The sequence below is a fragment of the Phyllobates terribilis genome, unplaced genomic scaffold (genome assembly GCF_046119375.1).
Source record: "Phyllobates terribilis strain yellow unplaced genomic scaffold, ASM4611937v1 Scaffold_2__4_contigs__length_985480577, whole genome shotgun sequence".
Lineage (NCBI taxonomy): Eukaryota > Metazoa > Chordata > Amphibia > Anura > Dendrobatidae > Phyllobates > Phyllobates terribilis.
Genome location: NW_027362762.1, coordinates 976,171,822 through 976,187,562, shown reverse-complemented (window position 1 = coordinate 976,187,562; position 15,741 = coordinate 976,171,822). Strand labels below are relative to the sequence as shown.

General features: G+C 51.9%; 1 protein-coding gene across 4 annotated transcripts in view; it reads left to right on the top strand.

Annotated features, from left to right (window-relative positions):
* Positions 1 to 15,741, top strand: part of LOC141241266 (lymphocyte function-associated antigen 3-like) — a 98,964-nt gene that overhangs the window by 14,368 nt on the left and 68,855 nt on the right. For 3 of the 4 annotated variants that reach the window (XM_073668745.1, XM_073668742.1, XM_073668743.1), the window contains exons 2-3: positions 6,658 to 6,951; positions 9,540 to 9,782. In XM_073668745.1, coding sequence (XP_073524846.1) covers positions 6,658 to 6,951; positions 9,540 to 9,782 — 537 coding nt within the window. The remainder of the gene's footprint in view (positions 1 to 6,657; positions 6,952 to 9,539; positions 9,783 to 15,741) is intronic. The other variant, XM_073668744.1, reaches the window with a different exon arrangement.

Genomic DNA, 15,741 nt, shown 5'->3' with positions numbered 1-15,741 from the left:
CACAGTGACTGCACAAGCAGAATAGTGAGTGCAGCTCTGGCGTATAATACAGGATGTAACTCAGGATCAGTAATGTAATGTATGTACACAGTGACTGCACCAGCAGAATAGTGAGTGCAGCTCTGGAGTATAATACAGGAGGTAACTCAGGATCAGTAATGTAATGTATGTACACAGTGACTGCACCAGCAGAATAGTGAGTGCAGCTCTGGAGGATAATACAGGATGTAACTCAGGATCAGTAATGTAATGTATGTACACAGTGACTGCACCAGCAAAATAGTGAGTGCAGCTCTGGAGTATAATACAGGAGGTAACTCAGGATCAGTAATGTATGTACACAGTGACTGCACCAGCAGAGTAGTGAGTGCAGCTCTGGAGTATAATACAGGAGGTAACTCAGGATCAGTAATGTATGTACACAGTGACTGCACCAGCAGAGTAGTGAGTGCAGCTCTGGAGTATAATACAGGAGGTAACTCAGGATCAGTAATGTATGTACACAGTGACTGCACCAGCAGAATAGTGAGTGCAGCTCTGGAGTATAATACAGGATGTAACTCAGGATCAGTAATGTAATGTATGTACACAGTGACTGCACCAGCAGAATAGTGAGTGCAGCTCTGGGTATAATACAGGATGTAACTCAGGATCAGTAATGTAATGTATGTACACAGTGACTGCACCAGCAGAATAGTGAGTGCAGCTCAGGAGTATAATACAGGAGGTAACTCAGGATCAGTAATGTAATGTATGTACACGGTGACTGCACCAACAGAGTAGTGAGTGCAGCTCTGGAGTATAATACAGGAGGTAACTCAGGATCAGTAATGTATGTACACAGTGACTGCACCAGCAGAATAGTGAGTGCAGCTCTGGAGTATAATACAGGATGTAACTCAGGATCAGTAATGTAATGTATGTGCACAGTGACTGCACCAGCAGAATAGTGAGTGCAGCTCTGGAGTATAATACAGTAGGTAACTCAGGATCAGTAATGTATGTACACAGTGACTGCACCAGAAGAATAGTGAGTGCAGCTCTGGAGTATAATACAGGATGTAACTCAGGATCAGTAATGTAATGTATGTACACAGTGACTGCACCAGCAGAATAGTGAGGGCAGCTCTGGAGTATAATACAGGATGTAACTCAGGATCAGTAATGTAATGTATGTACACAGTGACTGCACCAGCAGAATAGGGAGTGCAGCTCTGGAGTATAATACAGGATGTAACTCAGGATCAGTACAGGATCAGTAATGTAATGTATGTACACAGTGACTGCACCAGCAGAATTGTGAGTGCAGCTCTGGAGTATAATACAGGATGTAACTCAGGATCAGTAATGTAATGTATGTACACAGTGACTGCACCAGCAGAATAGTGAGGGCAGCTCTGGAGTATAATACAGGATGTAACTCAGGATCAGTAATGTAATGTATGTACACAGTGACTGCACCAGCAGAATAGTGAGTGCAGCTCTGGAGTATAATACAGGAGGTAACTCAGGATCAGTAATGTATGTACACAGTGACTGCACCAGCAGAATAGTGAGTACAGCTCTGGAGTATAATACAGGATGTAACTCAGGATCAGTAATGTAATGTATGTACACAGTGACTGCACCAGCAGAATAGGGAGTGCAGCTCTGGAGTATAATACAGGAGGTAACTCAGGATCAGTAATGTAATGTATGTACACAGTGACTGCACCAGCAGAATAGTGAGTGCAGCTCTGGAGTATAATACAGGATGTAACTCAGGATCAGTAATGTAATATATGTACACAGTGACTGCACCAGCAGAATAGTGAGTGCAGCTCTGGAGTATAATACAGGAGGTAACTCAGGATCAGTAATGTAATGTATGTACACAGTGACTGCACCAGCAGAATAGTGAGTGCAGCTCTGGAGTATAATACAGGATGTAACTCAGGATCAGTAATGTAATATATGTACACAGTGACTGCACCAGCAGAATAGTGAGTGCAGCTCTGGAGAATAATACAGGATGTAACTCAGGATCAGTAATGTAATGTATGTACACAGTGACTGCACCAGCAGAATAGTGAGTGCAGCTCTGCAGTATAATACAGGAGGTAACTCAGGATCAGTAATGTAATGTATGTACACAGTGACTCCACCAGCAGAATAGTGAGTGCAGCTCTGGAGTATAATACAGGATGTAACTCAGGATCAATAATGTAATGTATGTACACAGTGAGTGCACCAGCAGAATAGTGAGTGCAGCTCTGGAGTATAATACAGGATGTAACTCAGGATCAGTAATGTAATGTATGTACACAGTGACTGCACCAGCAGAATAGTGAGTGCTGCTCTGGAGTATAATACAGGATGTAACTCAGGATCAGTAATGTAATGTATGTACACAGTGACTGCACCAGCAGAATAGTGAGTGCAGCTCTGGAGTATAATACAGGATGTAACTCAGGATCAGTAATGTAATGTATGTACACAGTGACTGCACCAGCAGAATAGTGAGTGCAGCTCTGGAGTATAATACAGGATGTAACTCAGGATCAGTAATGTAATGTATGTACACAGTGACTGCACCAGCAGAATAGTGAGTGCAGCTCTGGAGTATAATACAGGATGTAACTCAGGATCAGTAATGTAATGTATGTACACAGTGACTGCACCAGCAGAATAGTGAGTGCAGCTCTGCAGTATAATACAGGAGGTAACTCAGGATCAGTAATGTAATATATGTACACAGTGACTGCACCAGCAGAATAGTGAGTGCAGCTCTGGAGTATAATACAGGATGTAACTCAGGATCAGTAATGTAATGTATGTGCACAGTGACTGCACCAGCAGAATAGTGAGTGCAGCTCTGGAGTATAATACAGGATGTAACTCAGGATCAGTAATGTAATGTATGTACACAGTGACTGCACCAGCAGAATAGTGAGTGCAGCTCTGGAGTATAATACAGGAGGTAACTCAGGATCAGTAATGTAATATATGTACACAGTGACTGCACCAGCAGAATAGTGAGTGCAGCTCTGGAGTATAATACAGGATGTAACTCAGGATCAGTAATGTAATGTATGTGCACAGTGACTGCACCAGCAGAATAGTGAGTGCAGCTCTGGAGTATAATACAGGAGGTAACTCAGGATCAGTAATGTAATGTATGTACACAGTGACTGCACCAGCAGAATAGTGAGTGCAGCTCTCGAGTAAAATACAGGAGGTAACTCAGGATCAGTAATGTAATGTATGAGCACAGTGACTGCACCAGCAGAATAGTGAGTGCAGCTCTGGAGTATAATACAGGATGTAACTCAGGATCAGTAATGTAATGTATGTACACAGTGACTGCACCAGCAGAATAGTGAGTGCAGCTCTGGAGTATAATACAGGAGGTAACTCAGGATCAGTAATGTAATGTATGTACACAGTGACTGCACCAGCAGAATAGTGAGTGCAGCTCTGGAGTATAATACAGGATGTAACTCAGGATCAGTAATGTAATGTATGTACACCGTGACTGCACCAGCAGAATAGTGAGTGCAGCTCTGGAGTATAATACAGGAGGTAACTCAGGATCAGTAATGTAATGTATGTACACAGTGACTGCACCAGCAGAATAGTGAGCGCAGCTCTGGAGTATAATACAGGATGTAACTCAGGATCAGTAATATAATATATGTACAGTGACTGCACCAGCAGAATAGTGAGTGCAGCTCTGGAGTATAATACAAGATGTAACTCAGGATCAGTAATATAATGTATGTACAGTGACTGCACCAGCAGAATAGTGAGCGCAGCTCTGGAGTATAATACAGGATGTAACTCAGGATCAGTAATGTAATGTATGTACAGTGACTGCACCAGCAGAATAGTGAGTGCAGCTCTGGAGTATAATACAGGAGGTAACTCAGGATCAGTAATGTAATGTATGTACACAGTGACTGCACCAGCAGAATAGTGAGTGCAGCTCTGGAGTATAATACAGGATGTATCTCAGGATCAGTAATGTAATGTATGTACACAGTGACTGCACCAGCAGAATAGTGAGTGCAGCTCTGGAGTATAATACAGGAGGTAACTCAGGATCAGTAATGTAATGTATGTACACAGTGACTGCACCAGCAGAATAGTGAGTGCAGCTCTGGAGTATAATACAGGATGTAACTTAGGATCAGTAATGTAATGTATGTACACAGTGGCTGCACCAGCAGAATAGTGAGCGCAGCTCTGGGGTATAATACAGGATGTATCTCAGGTTCAGTAATGTAATGTATGTACACAGTGACTGCACCAGCAGAATAGTGAGTGCAGCTCTGGAGTATAATACAGGAGGTAACTCAGGATCAGTAATGTAATGTATGTACACAGTGACTGCACCAGCAGAATAGTGAGTGCAGCTCTGGAGTATGATACAGGATGTAACTCAGGATCAGTAATGTAATGTATGTACACAGTGACTGCACCAGCAGAATAGTGAGTGCAGCTCTGGAGTATAATACAGGATGTATCTCAGGATCAGTAATGTAATGTATGTACACAGTGACTGCACCAGCAGAATAGTGAGTGCAGCTCTGGAGTATAATACAGGAGGTAACTCAGGATCAGTAATGTAATGTATGTACACAGTGACTGCACCAGCAGAATAGTGAGCGCAGCTCTGGAGTATAATACAGGATGTAACTCAGGATCAGTAATATAATATATGTACAGTGACTGCACCAGCAGAATAGTGAGTGCAGCTCTGGAGTATAATACAAGATGTAACTCAGGATCAGTAATATAATGTATGTACAGTGACTGCACCAGCAGAATAGTGAGCGCAGCTCTGGAGTATAATACAGGATGTAACTCAGGATCAGTAATATAATGTATGTACAGTGACTGCACCAGCAGAATAGTGAGTGCAGCTCTGGAGTATAATACAGGATGTAACTCAGAATCAGTAATGTAATGTATGTACAGTGACTGCACCAGCAGAATAGTGAGTGCAGCTCTGGAGTATAATACAGGAGGTAACTCAGGATCAGTAATGTAATGTATGTACACAGTGACTGCACCAGCAGAATAGTGAGTGCAGCTCTGGAGTATAATACAGGATGTATCTCAGGATCAGTAATGTAATGTATGTACACAGTGACTGCACCAGCAGAATAGTGAGTGCAGCTCTGGAGTATAATACAGGAGGTAACTCAGGATCAGTAATGTAATGTATGTACACAGTGACTGCACCAGCAGAATAGTGAGTGCAGCTCTGGAGTATAATACAGGATGTAACTCAGGATCAGTAATGTAATGTATGTACACAGTGACTGCACCAGCAGAATAGTGAGTGCAGCTCTGGAGTATAATACAGGAGGTAACTCAGGATCAGTAATGTAATGTATGTACACAGTGACTGCACCAGCAGAATAGTGAGCGCAGCTCTGGGGTATAATACAGGATGTATCTCAGGATCAGTAATGTAATGTATGTACACAGTGACTGCACCAGCAGAATAGTGAGTGCAGCTCTGGAGTATAATACAGGATGTATCTCAGGATCAGTAATGTAATGTATGTACACAGTGACTGCACCAGCAGAATAGTGAGTGCAGCTCTGGAGTATAATACAGGAGGTAACTCAGGATCAGTAATGTAATGTGTGTACACAGTGACTGCACCAGCAGAATAGTGAGTGCAGCTCTGGAGTATAATACAGGATGTAACTCAGGATCAGTAATGTAATGTATGTACACAGTGACTGCACCAGCAGAATAGTGAGTGCAGCTCTGGAGTATGATACAGGATGTAACTCAGAGTCAGTAATGTAATGTATGTGCACAGTGACTCCACCAGCAGAATAGTGAGTGCAGCTCTGGAGTATAATACAGGATGTAACTCAGGATCAGTAATGTAATGTATGTACACAGTGACTGCACCAGCAGAATAGTGAGTGCAGCTCTGGAGTATATTACAGGGTGTAACTCAGGATCAGTAATGTAATGTATGTGCACAGTGACTGCACCAGCAGAATAGTGAGCGCAGCTCTGGGGTATAATACAGGATGTAGCTCGGGATCAGTAATGTAATGTATGTACACAGTGACTGCACCAGCAGAATAGTGAGTGCAGCTCTGGAGTATAATACAGGATGTAACTCAGGATCAGTAATGTAATGTATGTACACAGTGACTGCACCAGCAGAATAGCGAGTGCAGCTCTGGAGTATAATACAGGAGGTAACTCAGGATCAGTAATGTAATGTATGTACACAGTGACTGCACCAGCAGAATAGTGAGTGCAGCTCTGGAGTATAATACAGGATGTAACTCAGGATCAGTAATGTAATGTATGTACACAGTGACTCCACCAGCAGAATAGTGAGTGCAGCTCTGGAGTATAATACAGGATGTATCTCAGGATCAGTAATGTAATGTATGTACACAGTGACTGCACCAGCAGAATAGTGAGCGCAGCTCTGGGGTATAATACAGGATGTAGCTCGGGATCAGTAATGTAATGTATGTACACAGTGACTGCACCAGCAGAATAGTGAGCGCAGCTCTGGGGTATAATACAGGATGTAGCTCGGGATCAGTAATGTCAGATCCGCACATACAGTCTGGGGTCATCCATGGTCGCTTGTCGATACATTTGTGATCTCTTGTATGTTCTTCTTTTAGGTGAGGAGCAGATTACAGGAGTCACCGGCAGCAATGTGACCTTCAGAGCGAGTGTAAATGTTCGTCCTTCGGAGATCAACTGGCTGAAGAATGAGATAAAGATCGTGGACCTGGAGGAGGGGAAGGAGCCGGACTTCTACAGGTTCTATAACATTAAGGAAAGGGTTATCGTAAATCTGGCGGAGAAGACCTTCACCCTCCTGGACGTGATTCCGGGGGACAGCGGGAGATACAAGGCCATGCTCCTGGTCGATGGGACATATCAGAACCTCTTCTTCAGTCTGCGGGTGCTCGGTGAGTGCGGGTGCTCGGTGAGTGCGGGTGCTCGGTGAGTGCGGGTGCCCGGTGAGTGCGGGTGCTCAATGAGTGCCGGTGCTCGGTGAGTGCGGGTGCTCGGTGAGTGCGGGTGCTCGGTCAGTGCGGGGCTGTGGTGAGTGCGGGTGCTCGGTGAGTGCGGGTGCTCGGTGAGTGCGGGTGCTCGGTCAGTGCGGGGCTGTGGTGAGTGCGGGTGCTCGGTGAGTGCGGGTGCTCGGTCAGTGCGGGGCTGTGGTGAGTGCGGGTGCTCGGTGAGTGCGGGTGCTCGGTCAGTGCGGGGCTGTGGTGAGTGCGGGTGCTCGGTGAGTGCGGGTGCTCGGTGAGTGCGGGTGCTCGGTCAGTGCGGGGCTGTGGTGAGTGCGGGTGCTCGGTGAGTGCGGGTGCTCAATGAGTGCGGGTGCTCGATGAGTGCGGGTGCTCGGTGAGTGCGGGGCTGTGGTGAGTGCGGGTGCTCGGTGAGTGCGGGTGCTCAATGAGTGCGGGTGCTCGGTGAGTGCGGGTGCTCGGTGAGTGCGGGGCTGCGGTGAGTGCCGGTGCTCGGTGAGTGCGGGTGCTCGGTGAGTGCGGGTGCTCGGTGAGTGCGGGTGCTCGTTGAGTGCGGGGCTGCGGTGAGTGTGGGTGCTCGGTGAGTGCGGGTGCTCGATGAGTGCGGAGCTGCGGTGAGTGCGGGTGCTCGGTGAGTGCTGGTCCACGGTGAGTGCGGGTGCTCGGTGAGTGCGGGTGCTCAGTGAGTGCGGGTGCTCAGTGAGTGCGGGTGCTCGGTGAGTGCGGGTGCTGGGTGAGTGCTGGTCCACGGTGAGTGCGGGTGCTCGGTGAGTGCGGGTGCTCGGTGAGTGCGGGTGCTCAGTGAGTGCGGGTGCTCGGTGAGTGCGGGTGCTCAGTGAGTGCGGGTGCTCAGTGAGTGCGGGTGCTCGGTGAGTGCGGGTGCTCGGTGAGTGCTGGTCCACGGTGAGTGCGGGTGCTCGGTGAGTGCGGGTGCTCGGTGAGTGCTGGTCCACGGTGAGTGCGGGTGCTCAGTGAGTGCGGGTGCTCGGTGAGTGCTGGTCCACGGTGAGTGCGGGTGCTCAGTGAGTGCGGGTGCTCGGTGAGTGCGGGTGCTCGGTGAGTGCGGGGCCGCGGTGAGTGCGGGTGCTCGGTGAGTGCGGGTGCTCGGTGAGTGCGGGGCTGCGGTGAGTGCGGGTGCTCAGTGAGTGCGGGTGCTCGGTGAGTGCGGGTGCTCGGTGAGTGCGGGTGCTCGGTGAGTGCTGGTCCACGGTGAGTGCGGGTGCTCAGTGAGTGCGGGTGCTCGGTGAGTGCTGGTCCACGGTGAGTGCGGGTGCTCAGTGAGTGCTGGTCCACGGTGAGTGCGGGTGCTCAGTGAGTGCGGGTGCTTAGTGAGTGCGGGTGCTCAGTGAGTGCGGGTGCTCGGTGAGTGCGGGTGCTCGGTGAGTGCGGGGCCGCGGTGAGTGCGGGTGCTCGGTGAGTGCGGGTGCTCGGTGAGTGCGGGGCCGCGGTGATGGCTCCTGGCTGGTATTACACTGGCACATTGTGGCACCAGTAACCAGCAAAGGCTAAGCAGACAGCTGGGGGCTGATATTAATAGTCTGCTAAGGTCCATGGATATTGGCCCCCTTCCAGACTAATAACACCAGCCCTCAGCCGCCCCAGAAATGGCGCATCCATTAGATTCGCCAATTCTGACACTTAGCCTCAGCTCTTCCCACTTGCCCTGGTGCGGTGTCAATTTCAGTAATGGTTCTGGGGTTGATGTCAGCTGTGTAATGTTTGCTGACATCAAGCCCAGGGGTTAGTAATGAAGAGGGGTCTATAAGACACCCCCATTACTAACCCCGTAGTCAAAAGTAATAAACACACAGAGTAAAGTCCTTTATGTTAGAAGCGCTCCCTGACAATTACCCTCTTTTACCCATTTATTACCCCCCCCAAAAAAATCCACAGGGTTCAATGTAATCCAAATGGAGGTCTCACTACGATCCCAGTCTTCTTCATCCAGACTATGGAGCCCCGTTCAGAGAACATAGCTCCATGGACTGGAGCAGCAGCCACTGCTGGGTCTCATATGGTGAGCAGTGACATCATTAAGGTTACCGCAGTTCAAAGCCGCTAAACTGCGGTAACCTTACTGACATCACCGTTCGTAGAGTGAGAACTTACTGTTGGTTCTCATGCCGCGCAATAAGTTCTCACGCTGCATCATCATGGACACTGGGTGAGATGCCCTTCTTAGACGGCGTCCTAACCTCCACTGTCACCGATGTCCTCCAGTAAGTTAGCGGGCGTCCTCCAATCTGTGGACTCGGCCCCTGTGGACAGGAGCCGTGGCGTGTGGCTTGACCACACTATCTGACGACGGCTCCTCAGTATGTGATGCAGTCGCCTGTATGTGTTCTGCACGGAGTATAAAGCGCACGTCATCTATACGGCAGTAATTCCGCTATTCCCATAGACCCCCGCATTCCGTGTCGCACTGCCATGCGCTCTGGTGTGGATATTATTACCGAACATCCACCGGCCGCGGGACATGTGGTTAGCAGGAGCTGATCCCTTTCTTTTCTTGTCTTCTCCAGATCCGGTGTGTAACGTCTCTGTACAGAACACGACTGTGGGGAACAACGTTACGCTGCGGTGCTTCTGCTCCTCGGATGGTGCTGAACCCGTGCAGTATGAATGGCGAAACGTCAGTCACCGCCTGTCCGTCCAGCAGAACCTCACCGTGTCCATGGGGGAAAAGCCGCAGACTTTGTGGTGTATCGCCAGTAATCAGGTCTCCAGCAGTAATGCCACCATCACTGTGCCCCCCCGAACACCAGGTGAGTTTGTACGGGGGTCTACAGGCGTCCTGATGTGAGGCAGGTGTATACGGCTGTATTCAGATGTGCCTCCTCTGCCTCCTTTGCCTCCTCTCTGCCTCCTCTGTCATTTCTCTCGGTCTCCTCTCTGCTTCCTCTGTCATTCTTCTCTGCTTCCTCTGTCATTCCTCTCTTCTTCTTCTGTCATTCCTCTCTGCCTCCTCTCTGCCTCCTCTCTTCTTCCTCTGTCATTCCTCTGTGCTTCCTCTGTCATTCCTCTCTTCTTCCTCTGTCATTCCTCTCTTCTTCCTCTGTCATTCCTCTCTGCCTCCTCTGTCATTTCTCTCGGTCTCCTCTCTGCTTCCTCTGTCATTCCTCTCTTCTTCCTCTGTCATTCCTCTCTGCCTCCTCTCTGCCTCCTCTCTTCTTCCTTTGTCATTCCTCTATGCTTCCTCTGTCATTCCTCTCTTCTTCCTCTGTCATTCCTCTCTGCCTCCTCTGTCATTTCTCTCGGTCTCCTCTCTGCTTCCTCTGTCATTCCTCTCTTCTTCCTCTGTCATTCCTCTCTGCCTCCTCTCTGCCTCCTCTCTGCTTCCTCTGTCATTCTTCTCTTCTTCCTCTGTCATTTCTCTCTGCTTCCTCTGTCATTCCTCTCTGCTTCCTCTGTCATTCCTCTCTGCTTCCTCTGTCATTCCTCTCTTCTTCCTCAGTTATTCCTCTCTGCCTCCTCTGTCATTTCTCTCGGTCTCCTCTCTGCTTCCTCTGTCATTCCTCTCTTCTTCTTCTGTCATTCCTCTCTGCCTCCTCTCTGCCTCCTCTCTTCTTCCTCTGTCATTCCTCTGTGCTTCCTCTGTCATTCCTCTCTTCTTCCTCTGTCATTCCTCTCTGCCTCCTCTGTCATTTCTCTTGGCCTCTTTTTGCCTTCTTTGAATTTCATGAATAATCTAGAGCAGAATCCATATGGAAGTCAGGCTGGAAGTGCAGTGGGGCGGGAAAAGCACCTGGTCTGCTGCTTCTCAGTGCATTGTCACACCCCCATGGCACTTCCAGCCTCATTTGCATAAACTAGATTTCTCATGATTGGCCAATTAAATCTCTATGAAGAAGGTATTTTTTAAAATCTCACCTCCCTAAGAAAACGTCATCATCGTAGGTGCACAAAGTGCCATCAATGAAAACCTCATCGCACCGCGCAACCAACAACAACAACAACAACAACAACAACAAGCCGTCACTCCGCCCCAACACCGGAGAACACGTTACCGGTCTGGAGGAAACATACGATGGATGCCACCGTGGTGCCTCCGTGGTGTCTCCTTGGTGCCTCCGTGGTGTCTCCTTGGTGCCGCTGTGGTGCCTCCTTGGTGCCTCCGTGGTGCTTCCTTGGTGCCGCCGTGGTGCCTCCATGGTGTCTCCTTGGTGCCTCCGTAGTGCCTCCTTGGTGCCGCCGTGGTGCCTCCTTGGTGCCGCCGTGGTGTCTCCTTGGTGCCTCCGTAGTGCCTCCTTGGTGCCGCCGTCGTGTCTCCTTGGTGCGCCGTGGTGTCTCCTTGGCGCCTCCGTGGTGCCTCCTTGGTGCCGCCGTGGTGCCTTCATGGTGTCTCCTTGGTGCCTTCGTGGTGCCTCCTTGGTGCCGCCGTTGTGCCTCCTTGGTGACGCCGTGGTGTCTCCTTGGTGCCTCCGTGGTGTCTCCTTGGTGCCTCCGTGGTGCCTCCTTGGTGCGCCGTGGTGTCTCCTTGGTGCCTCCTTGGTGACTCCTTGGTGCCGCCGTGGTGCCTTCATGGTGTCTCCTTGGTGCCTTCGTGGTGCCTCCTTGGTGCCGCCGTTGTGCCTCCTTGGTGACGCCGTGGTGTCTCCTTGGTGCCTCCGTGGTGTCTCCTTGGTGCCTCCGTGGTGCCTCCTTGGTGCGCCGTGGTGTCTCCTTGGTGCCGCCGTGGTGCCTCCTTGGTGCCTCCGTGGTGGCTCCTTGGTGCCTCCTTGGTGTCTCCTTGGTGCCTCCTTGGTGCCTCCGTGGTGCCTCCTTGGTGCGCCGTGGTGTCTCCTTGGTGCCTCCGTGGTGCCTCCTTGGTGCACTGTGGTGTCTCCTTGGTGCCTCCGTGGTGCCGCCGTGGTGCCTCCTTGGTGCCTCCGTGGTGTCTCCTTGGTGCCTCCGTGGTGTCTCCTTGGTGCCTCCGTGGTGCCTCCTTGGTGCGCCATAGTGTCTCCTTGGTGCCTCCGTGGTGCCTCCTTGGTGCCGACGTGGTGTCTCCTTGGTGCCTCCGTGGTGTCTCCTTGGTGCCTCTGTGGTGTCTCCTTGGTGCCTCCTTGGTGCACTGTGGTGTCTCCTTGGTGCCTCCGTGGTGCCTCTGTGGTGTCTCCTTGGTGCCTCCGTGGTGCCTCCTTGGTGCACTGTGGTGTCTCCTTGGTGCCTCCGTGGTGCCGCCGTGGTGCCTCCTTGGTGCACTGTGGTGTCTCCTTGGTGCCTCCTTGGTGCCGACGTGGTGTCTCCTTGGTGCCTCCGTGGTGTCTCCTTGGTGCCTCTGTGGTGTCTCCTTGGTGCCTCCGTGGTGCCTCCTTGGTGCACTGTGGTGTCTCCTTGGTGCCTCCGTGGTGTCTCCTTGGTGCCTCTGTGGTGTCTCCTTGGTGCCTCCTTGGTGTCTCCTTGGTGCCTCTGTGGTGTCTCCTTGGTGCCTCTGTGGTGTCTCCTTGGTGCCTCCGTGGTGCCTCCTTGGTGCACTGTGGTGTCTCCTTGGTGCCTCCGTGGTGTCTCCTTGGTGCCTCTGTGGTGTCTCCTTGGTGCCTCCTTGGTGTCTCCTTGGTGCCTCTGTGGTGTCTCCTTGGTGCCTCTGTGGTGTCTCCTTGGTGCCTCCGTGGTGCCTCCTTGGTGCCTCTGTGGTGTCTCCTTGGTGCCTCCGTGGTGCCTCCTTGGTGCACTGTGGTGTCTCCTTGGTGCCTCCGTGGTGCCTCTGTGGTGTCTCCTTGGTGCCTCCGTGGTGCCTCCTTGGTGCACTGTGGTGTCTCCTTGGTGCCTCCGTGGTGCCGCCGTGGTGCCTCCTTGGTGCCGACGTGGTGTCGCCCGAACCCTTCGGACAATTTCCTTCCCGGCTCATTTTTACCGCACAATGAACAAAGTAAAAACAGAACCCAAAATACAATGGCCGAACTGCGGTTTTCAAAGCTTCAACTCGTCCCATAAAAAACAATCCTGACGCGGCGGACGAAGAGAAAAAAGAAGTAATGGCTCTCAGAAGAAGGGGGGAATGAACGAAACCACAAAAACGTTAAGTGGTTAAACAACCTCAGACTTAAGAGCTGTGCGGTGTGCACTCGGTGCCATCCCTGTATACGCGGCAGGATAGCACATTTCACATCGGGTGCAGGTGGGATCCTTGATGTGGGTGGGATCCCTGATGTGGGTGGGATCCCTGATGTGAGTGGGATCCCTGATGTGGGTGGGATCCTTGGTGTGGGTGGAATCCCTGATGTGGGTGAATTCCCTGATGTGATTGGGATCCCTGATGTGGGTGGGATCACTGATGTGGGTGGGATCCTTGGTGTGGGTGGAATCCCTGATGTGGGTGAATTCCCTGATGTGATTGGGATCCCTGATGTGGGTGGGATCCTTGGTGTGGGTGGGATCCCTGATGTGGGTGGGATCCTTGGTGTGGGTGGGATCCTTGATGTGGGTGGGATCCATGGTGTGGGTGGAATCCCTGATGTGGGTGGGATCCCTGATGTGAGTGGGATCCCTGATGTGGGTGGGATCCTTGGTGTGGGTGGGATCCTTGATGTGGGTGGGATCCCTGATGTGAGTGAGATCCCTGATGTGGGTGGGATCCTTGGTGTGGGTGGGATCCTTGATGTGGGTGGGATCCATGGTGAGGGTGGGATCCTTGGTGTGGGTGGGATCCCTGATGTGGGTGGGATCCTTGGTGTGGGTGGGATCCCTGATGTGGGTGGGATCCTTGGTGTGGGTGGGATCCCTGATGTGGGTGGGATCCCTGATGTGGGTGGGATCCTTGGTGTGGGTGGGATGCCTGATGTGGGTGGGATCTTTGGTGTCGATGAGATCCCCATGGTGCCCAGTGCCTGGTGTGCATGTGATCTCTGATATGGGTGGGATCCCTGATGTGGGTGGGATCCCTGATGTGGGTGGAATCCTTGGTGTGGGTGGGATCCATGATGTGAGTGGGATCCTTGGTGTGGGTGGGATCCCTGATGTGGGTGGGATCCCTGATGTGAGTGGGATCCTTGGTGTGGGAGGGATCCCTGGTGTGGGTGGAATCCCTGATGTGGGTGGGGTCCCTGATGTGGGTGGGATCCTTGCTGTGGGTGGGAACCCTGATATGGGTGGGATCCTTGGTGTGGGTGGGATCCCTGATGTGAGTGGGATCCCTGGTGTGGATGGGATCCCTGGTGTGGGTGTGATCCCTGATGTGGGTGGGATCCTTGATGTGGGTGTGATCCCTGATGTGACTGGGATCCTTGGTGTGGGTGGGATCCCAGATGTGGGTGGGATCCCTGATGTGAGTTGGATCCTTGGTGTGGGTGGGATCCCTGGTGTGGGTGGAATCCCTGATGTGGGTGGGATCCTTGGTGTGGGTGGGAACCCTGATGTGGGTGGGATCCTTGGTGTGAGTGGGATCCCTGGTGTGGATGGGATCCTTGGTGTGGGTGGGATCCCTGATGTGAGTGGGATCCTTGGTGTGGGTGGGATCCCTGATGTGGGTGGGATCCTTGGTGTGGGTGGGATCCTTGATGTGGGTGGGATCCATGGTGTGGGTGAAATCCCTGATGTGGGTGGGATCCCTGATGTGAGTGGGATCCCTGATGTGGGTGGGATGCTTGGTGTGGGTGGGATCCTTGATGTGGGTGGGATCCCTGATGTGAGTGGGATCCCTGATGTGGGTGGGATCCTTGGTATGGGTGGGATCCTTGATGTGGGTGGGATCCATGGTGAGGGTGGAATCCCTGATGTGGATGGGATCCTTGGTGTGGGTGGGATCCCTGATGTGGGTGGGATCCTTGGTGTGGATGGGATCCCTGATGTGGGTGGGATCCCTGATGTGGGTGGGATCCCTGATGTGGGTGGCATCCTTGGTGTGGGTGGGATGCCTGATGTGGGTGGGATCTTTGGTGTCGATGAGATCCCCATGGTGCCCAGTGCCTGGTGTGCATGGGATCTCTGATATGGGTGGGATCCCTGATGTGGGTGGGATCCCTGATGTGGGTGGAATCCTTGGTGTGGGTGGGATCCATGATGTGAGTGGGATCCTTGGTGTGGGTGGGATCCCTGATGTGGGTGGGATCCCTGATGTGAGTGGGATCCTTGGTGTGGGAGGGATCCCTGGTGTGGGTGGAATCCCTGATGTGGGTGGGGTCCCTGATGTGGGTGGGATCCTTGGTGTGGGTGGGAACCCTGATATGGGTGGGATCCTTGGTGTGGGTGGGATCCCTGATGTGAGTGGGATCCCTGGTGTGGATGGGATCCCTGGTGTGGGTGTGATCCCTGATGTGGGTGGGATCCTTGATGTGGGTGGGATCCCTGATGTGACTGGGATCCTTGGTGTGGGTGGGATCCCAGATGTGGGTGGGATCCCTGATGTGAGTGGGATCCTTGGTGTGGGTGGGATCCCTGGTGTGGGTGGAATCCCTGATGTGGGTGGGATCCTTGGTGTGGGTGGGAACCTTGATGTGGGTGGGATCCTTGGTGTGGGTGGGATCCCTGGTGTGGATGGGATCCTTGGTGTGGGTGGGATCCCTGATGTGAGTGGGATCCTTGGTGTGGGTGGGATCCCTGATGTGGGTGGGATCCCTGATGTTGGTGGGATCCTTGGTGTGGGTGGGATCCCTGATGTGAGTGGGATCCCTGATGTGGGTGGGATCCTTGATGTGGGTGGGAACCCTGATGTGGGTGGGATCCTTGGTGTGGTGGGATCCGTGATGTGGGTGGGATCCTTGGTGTGGGTGGGATCCCTGATGTGAGTGGGATCCCTGGTGTGGG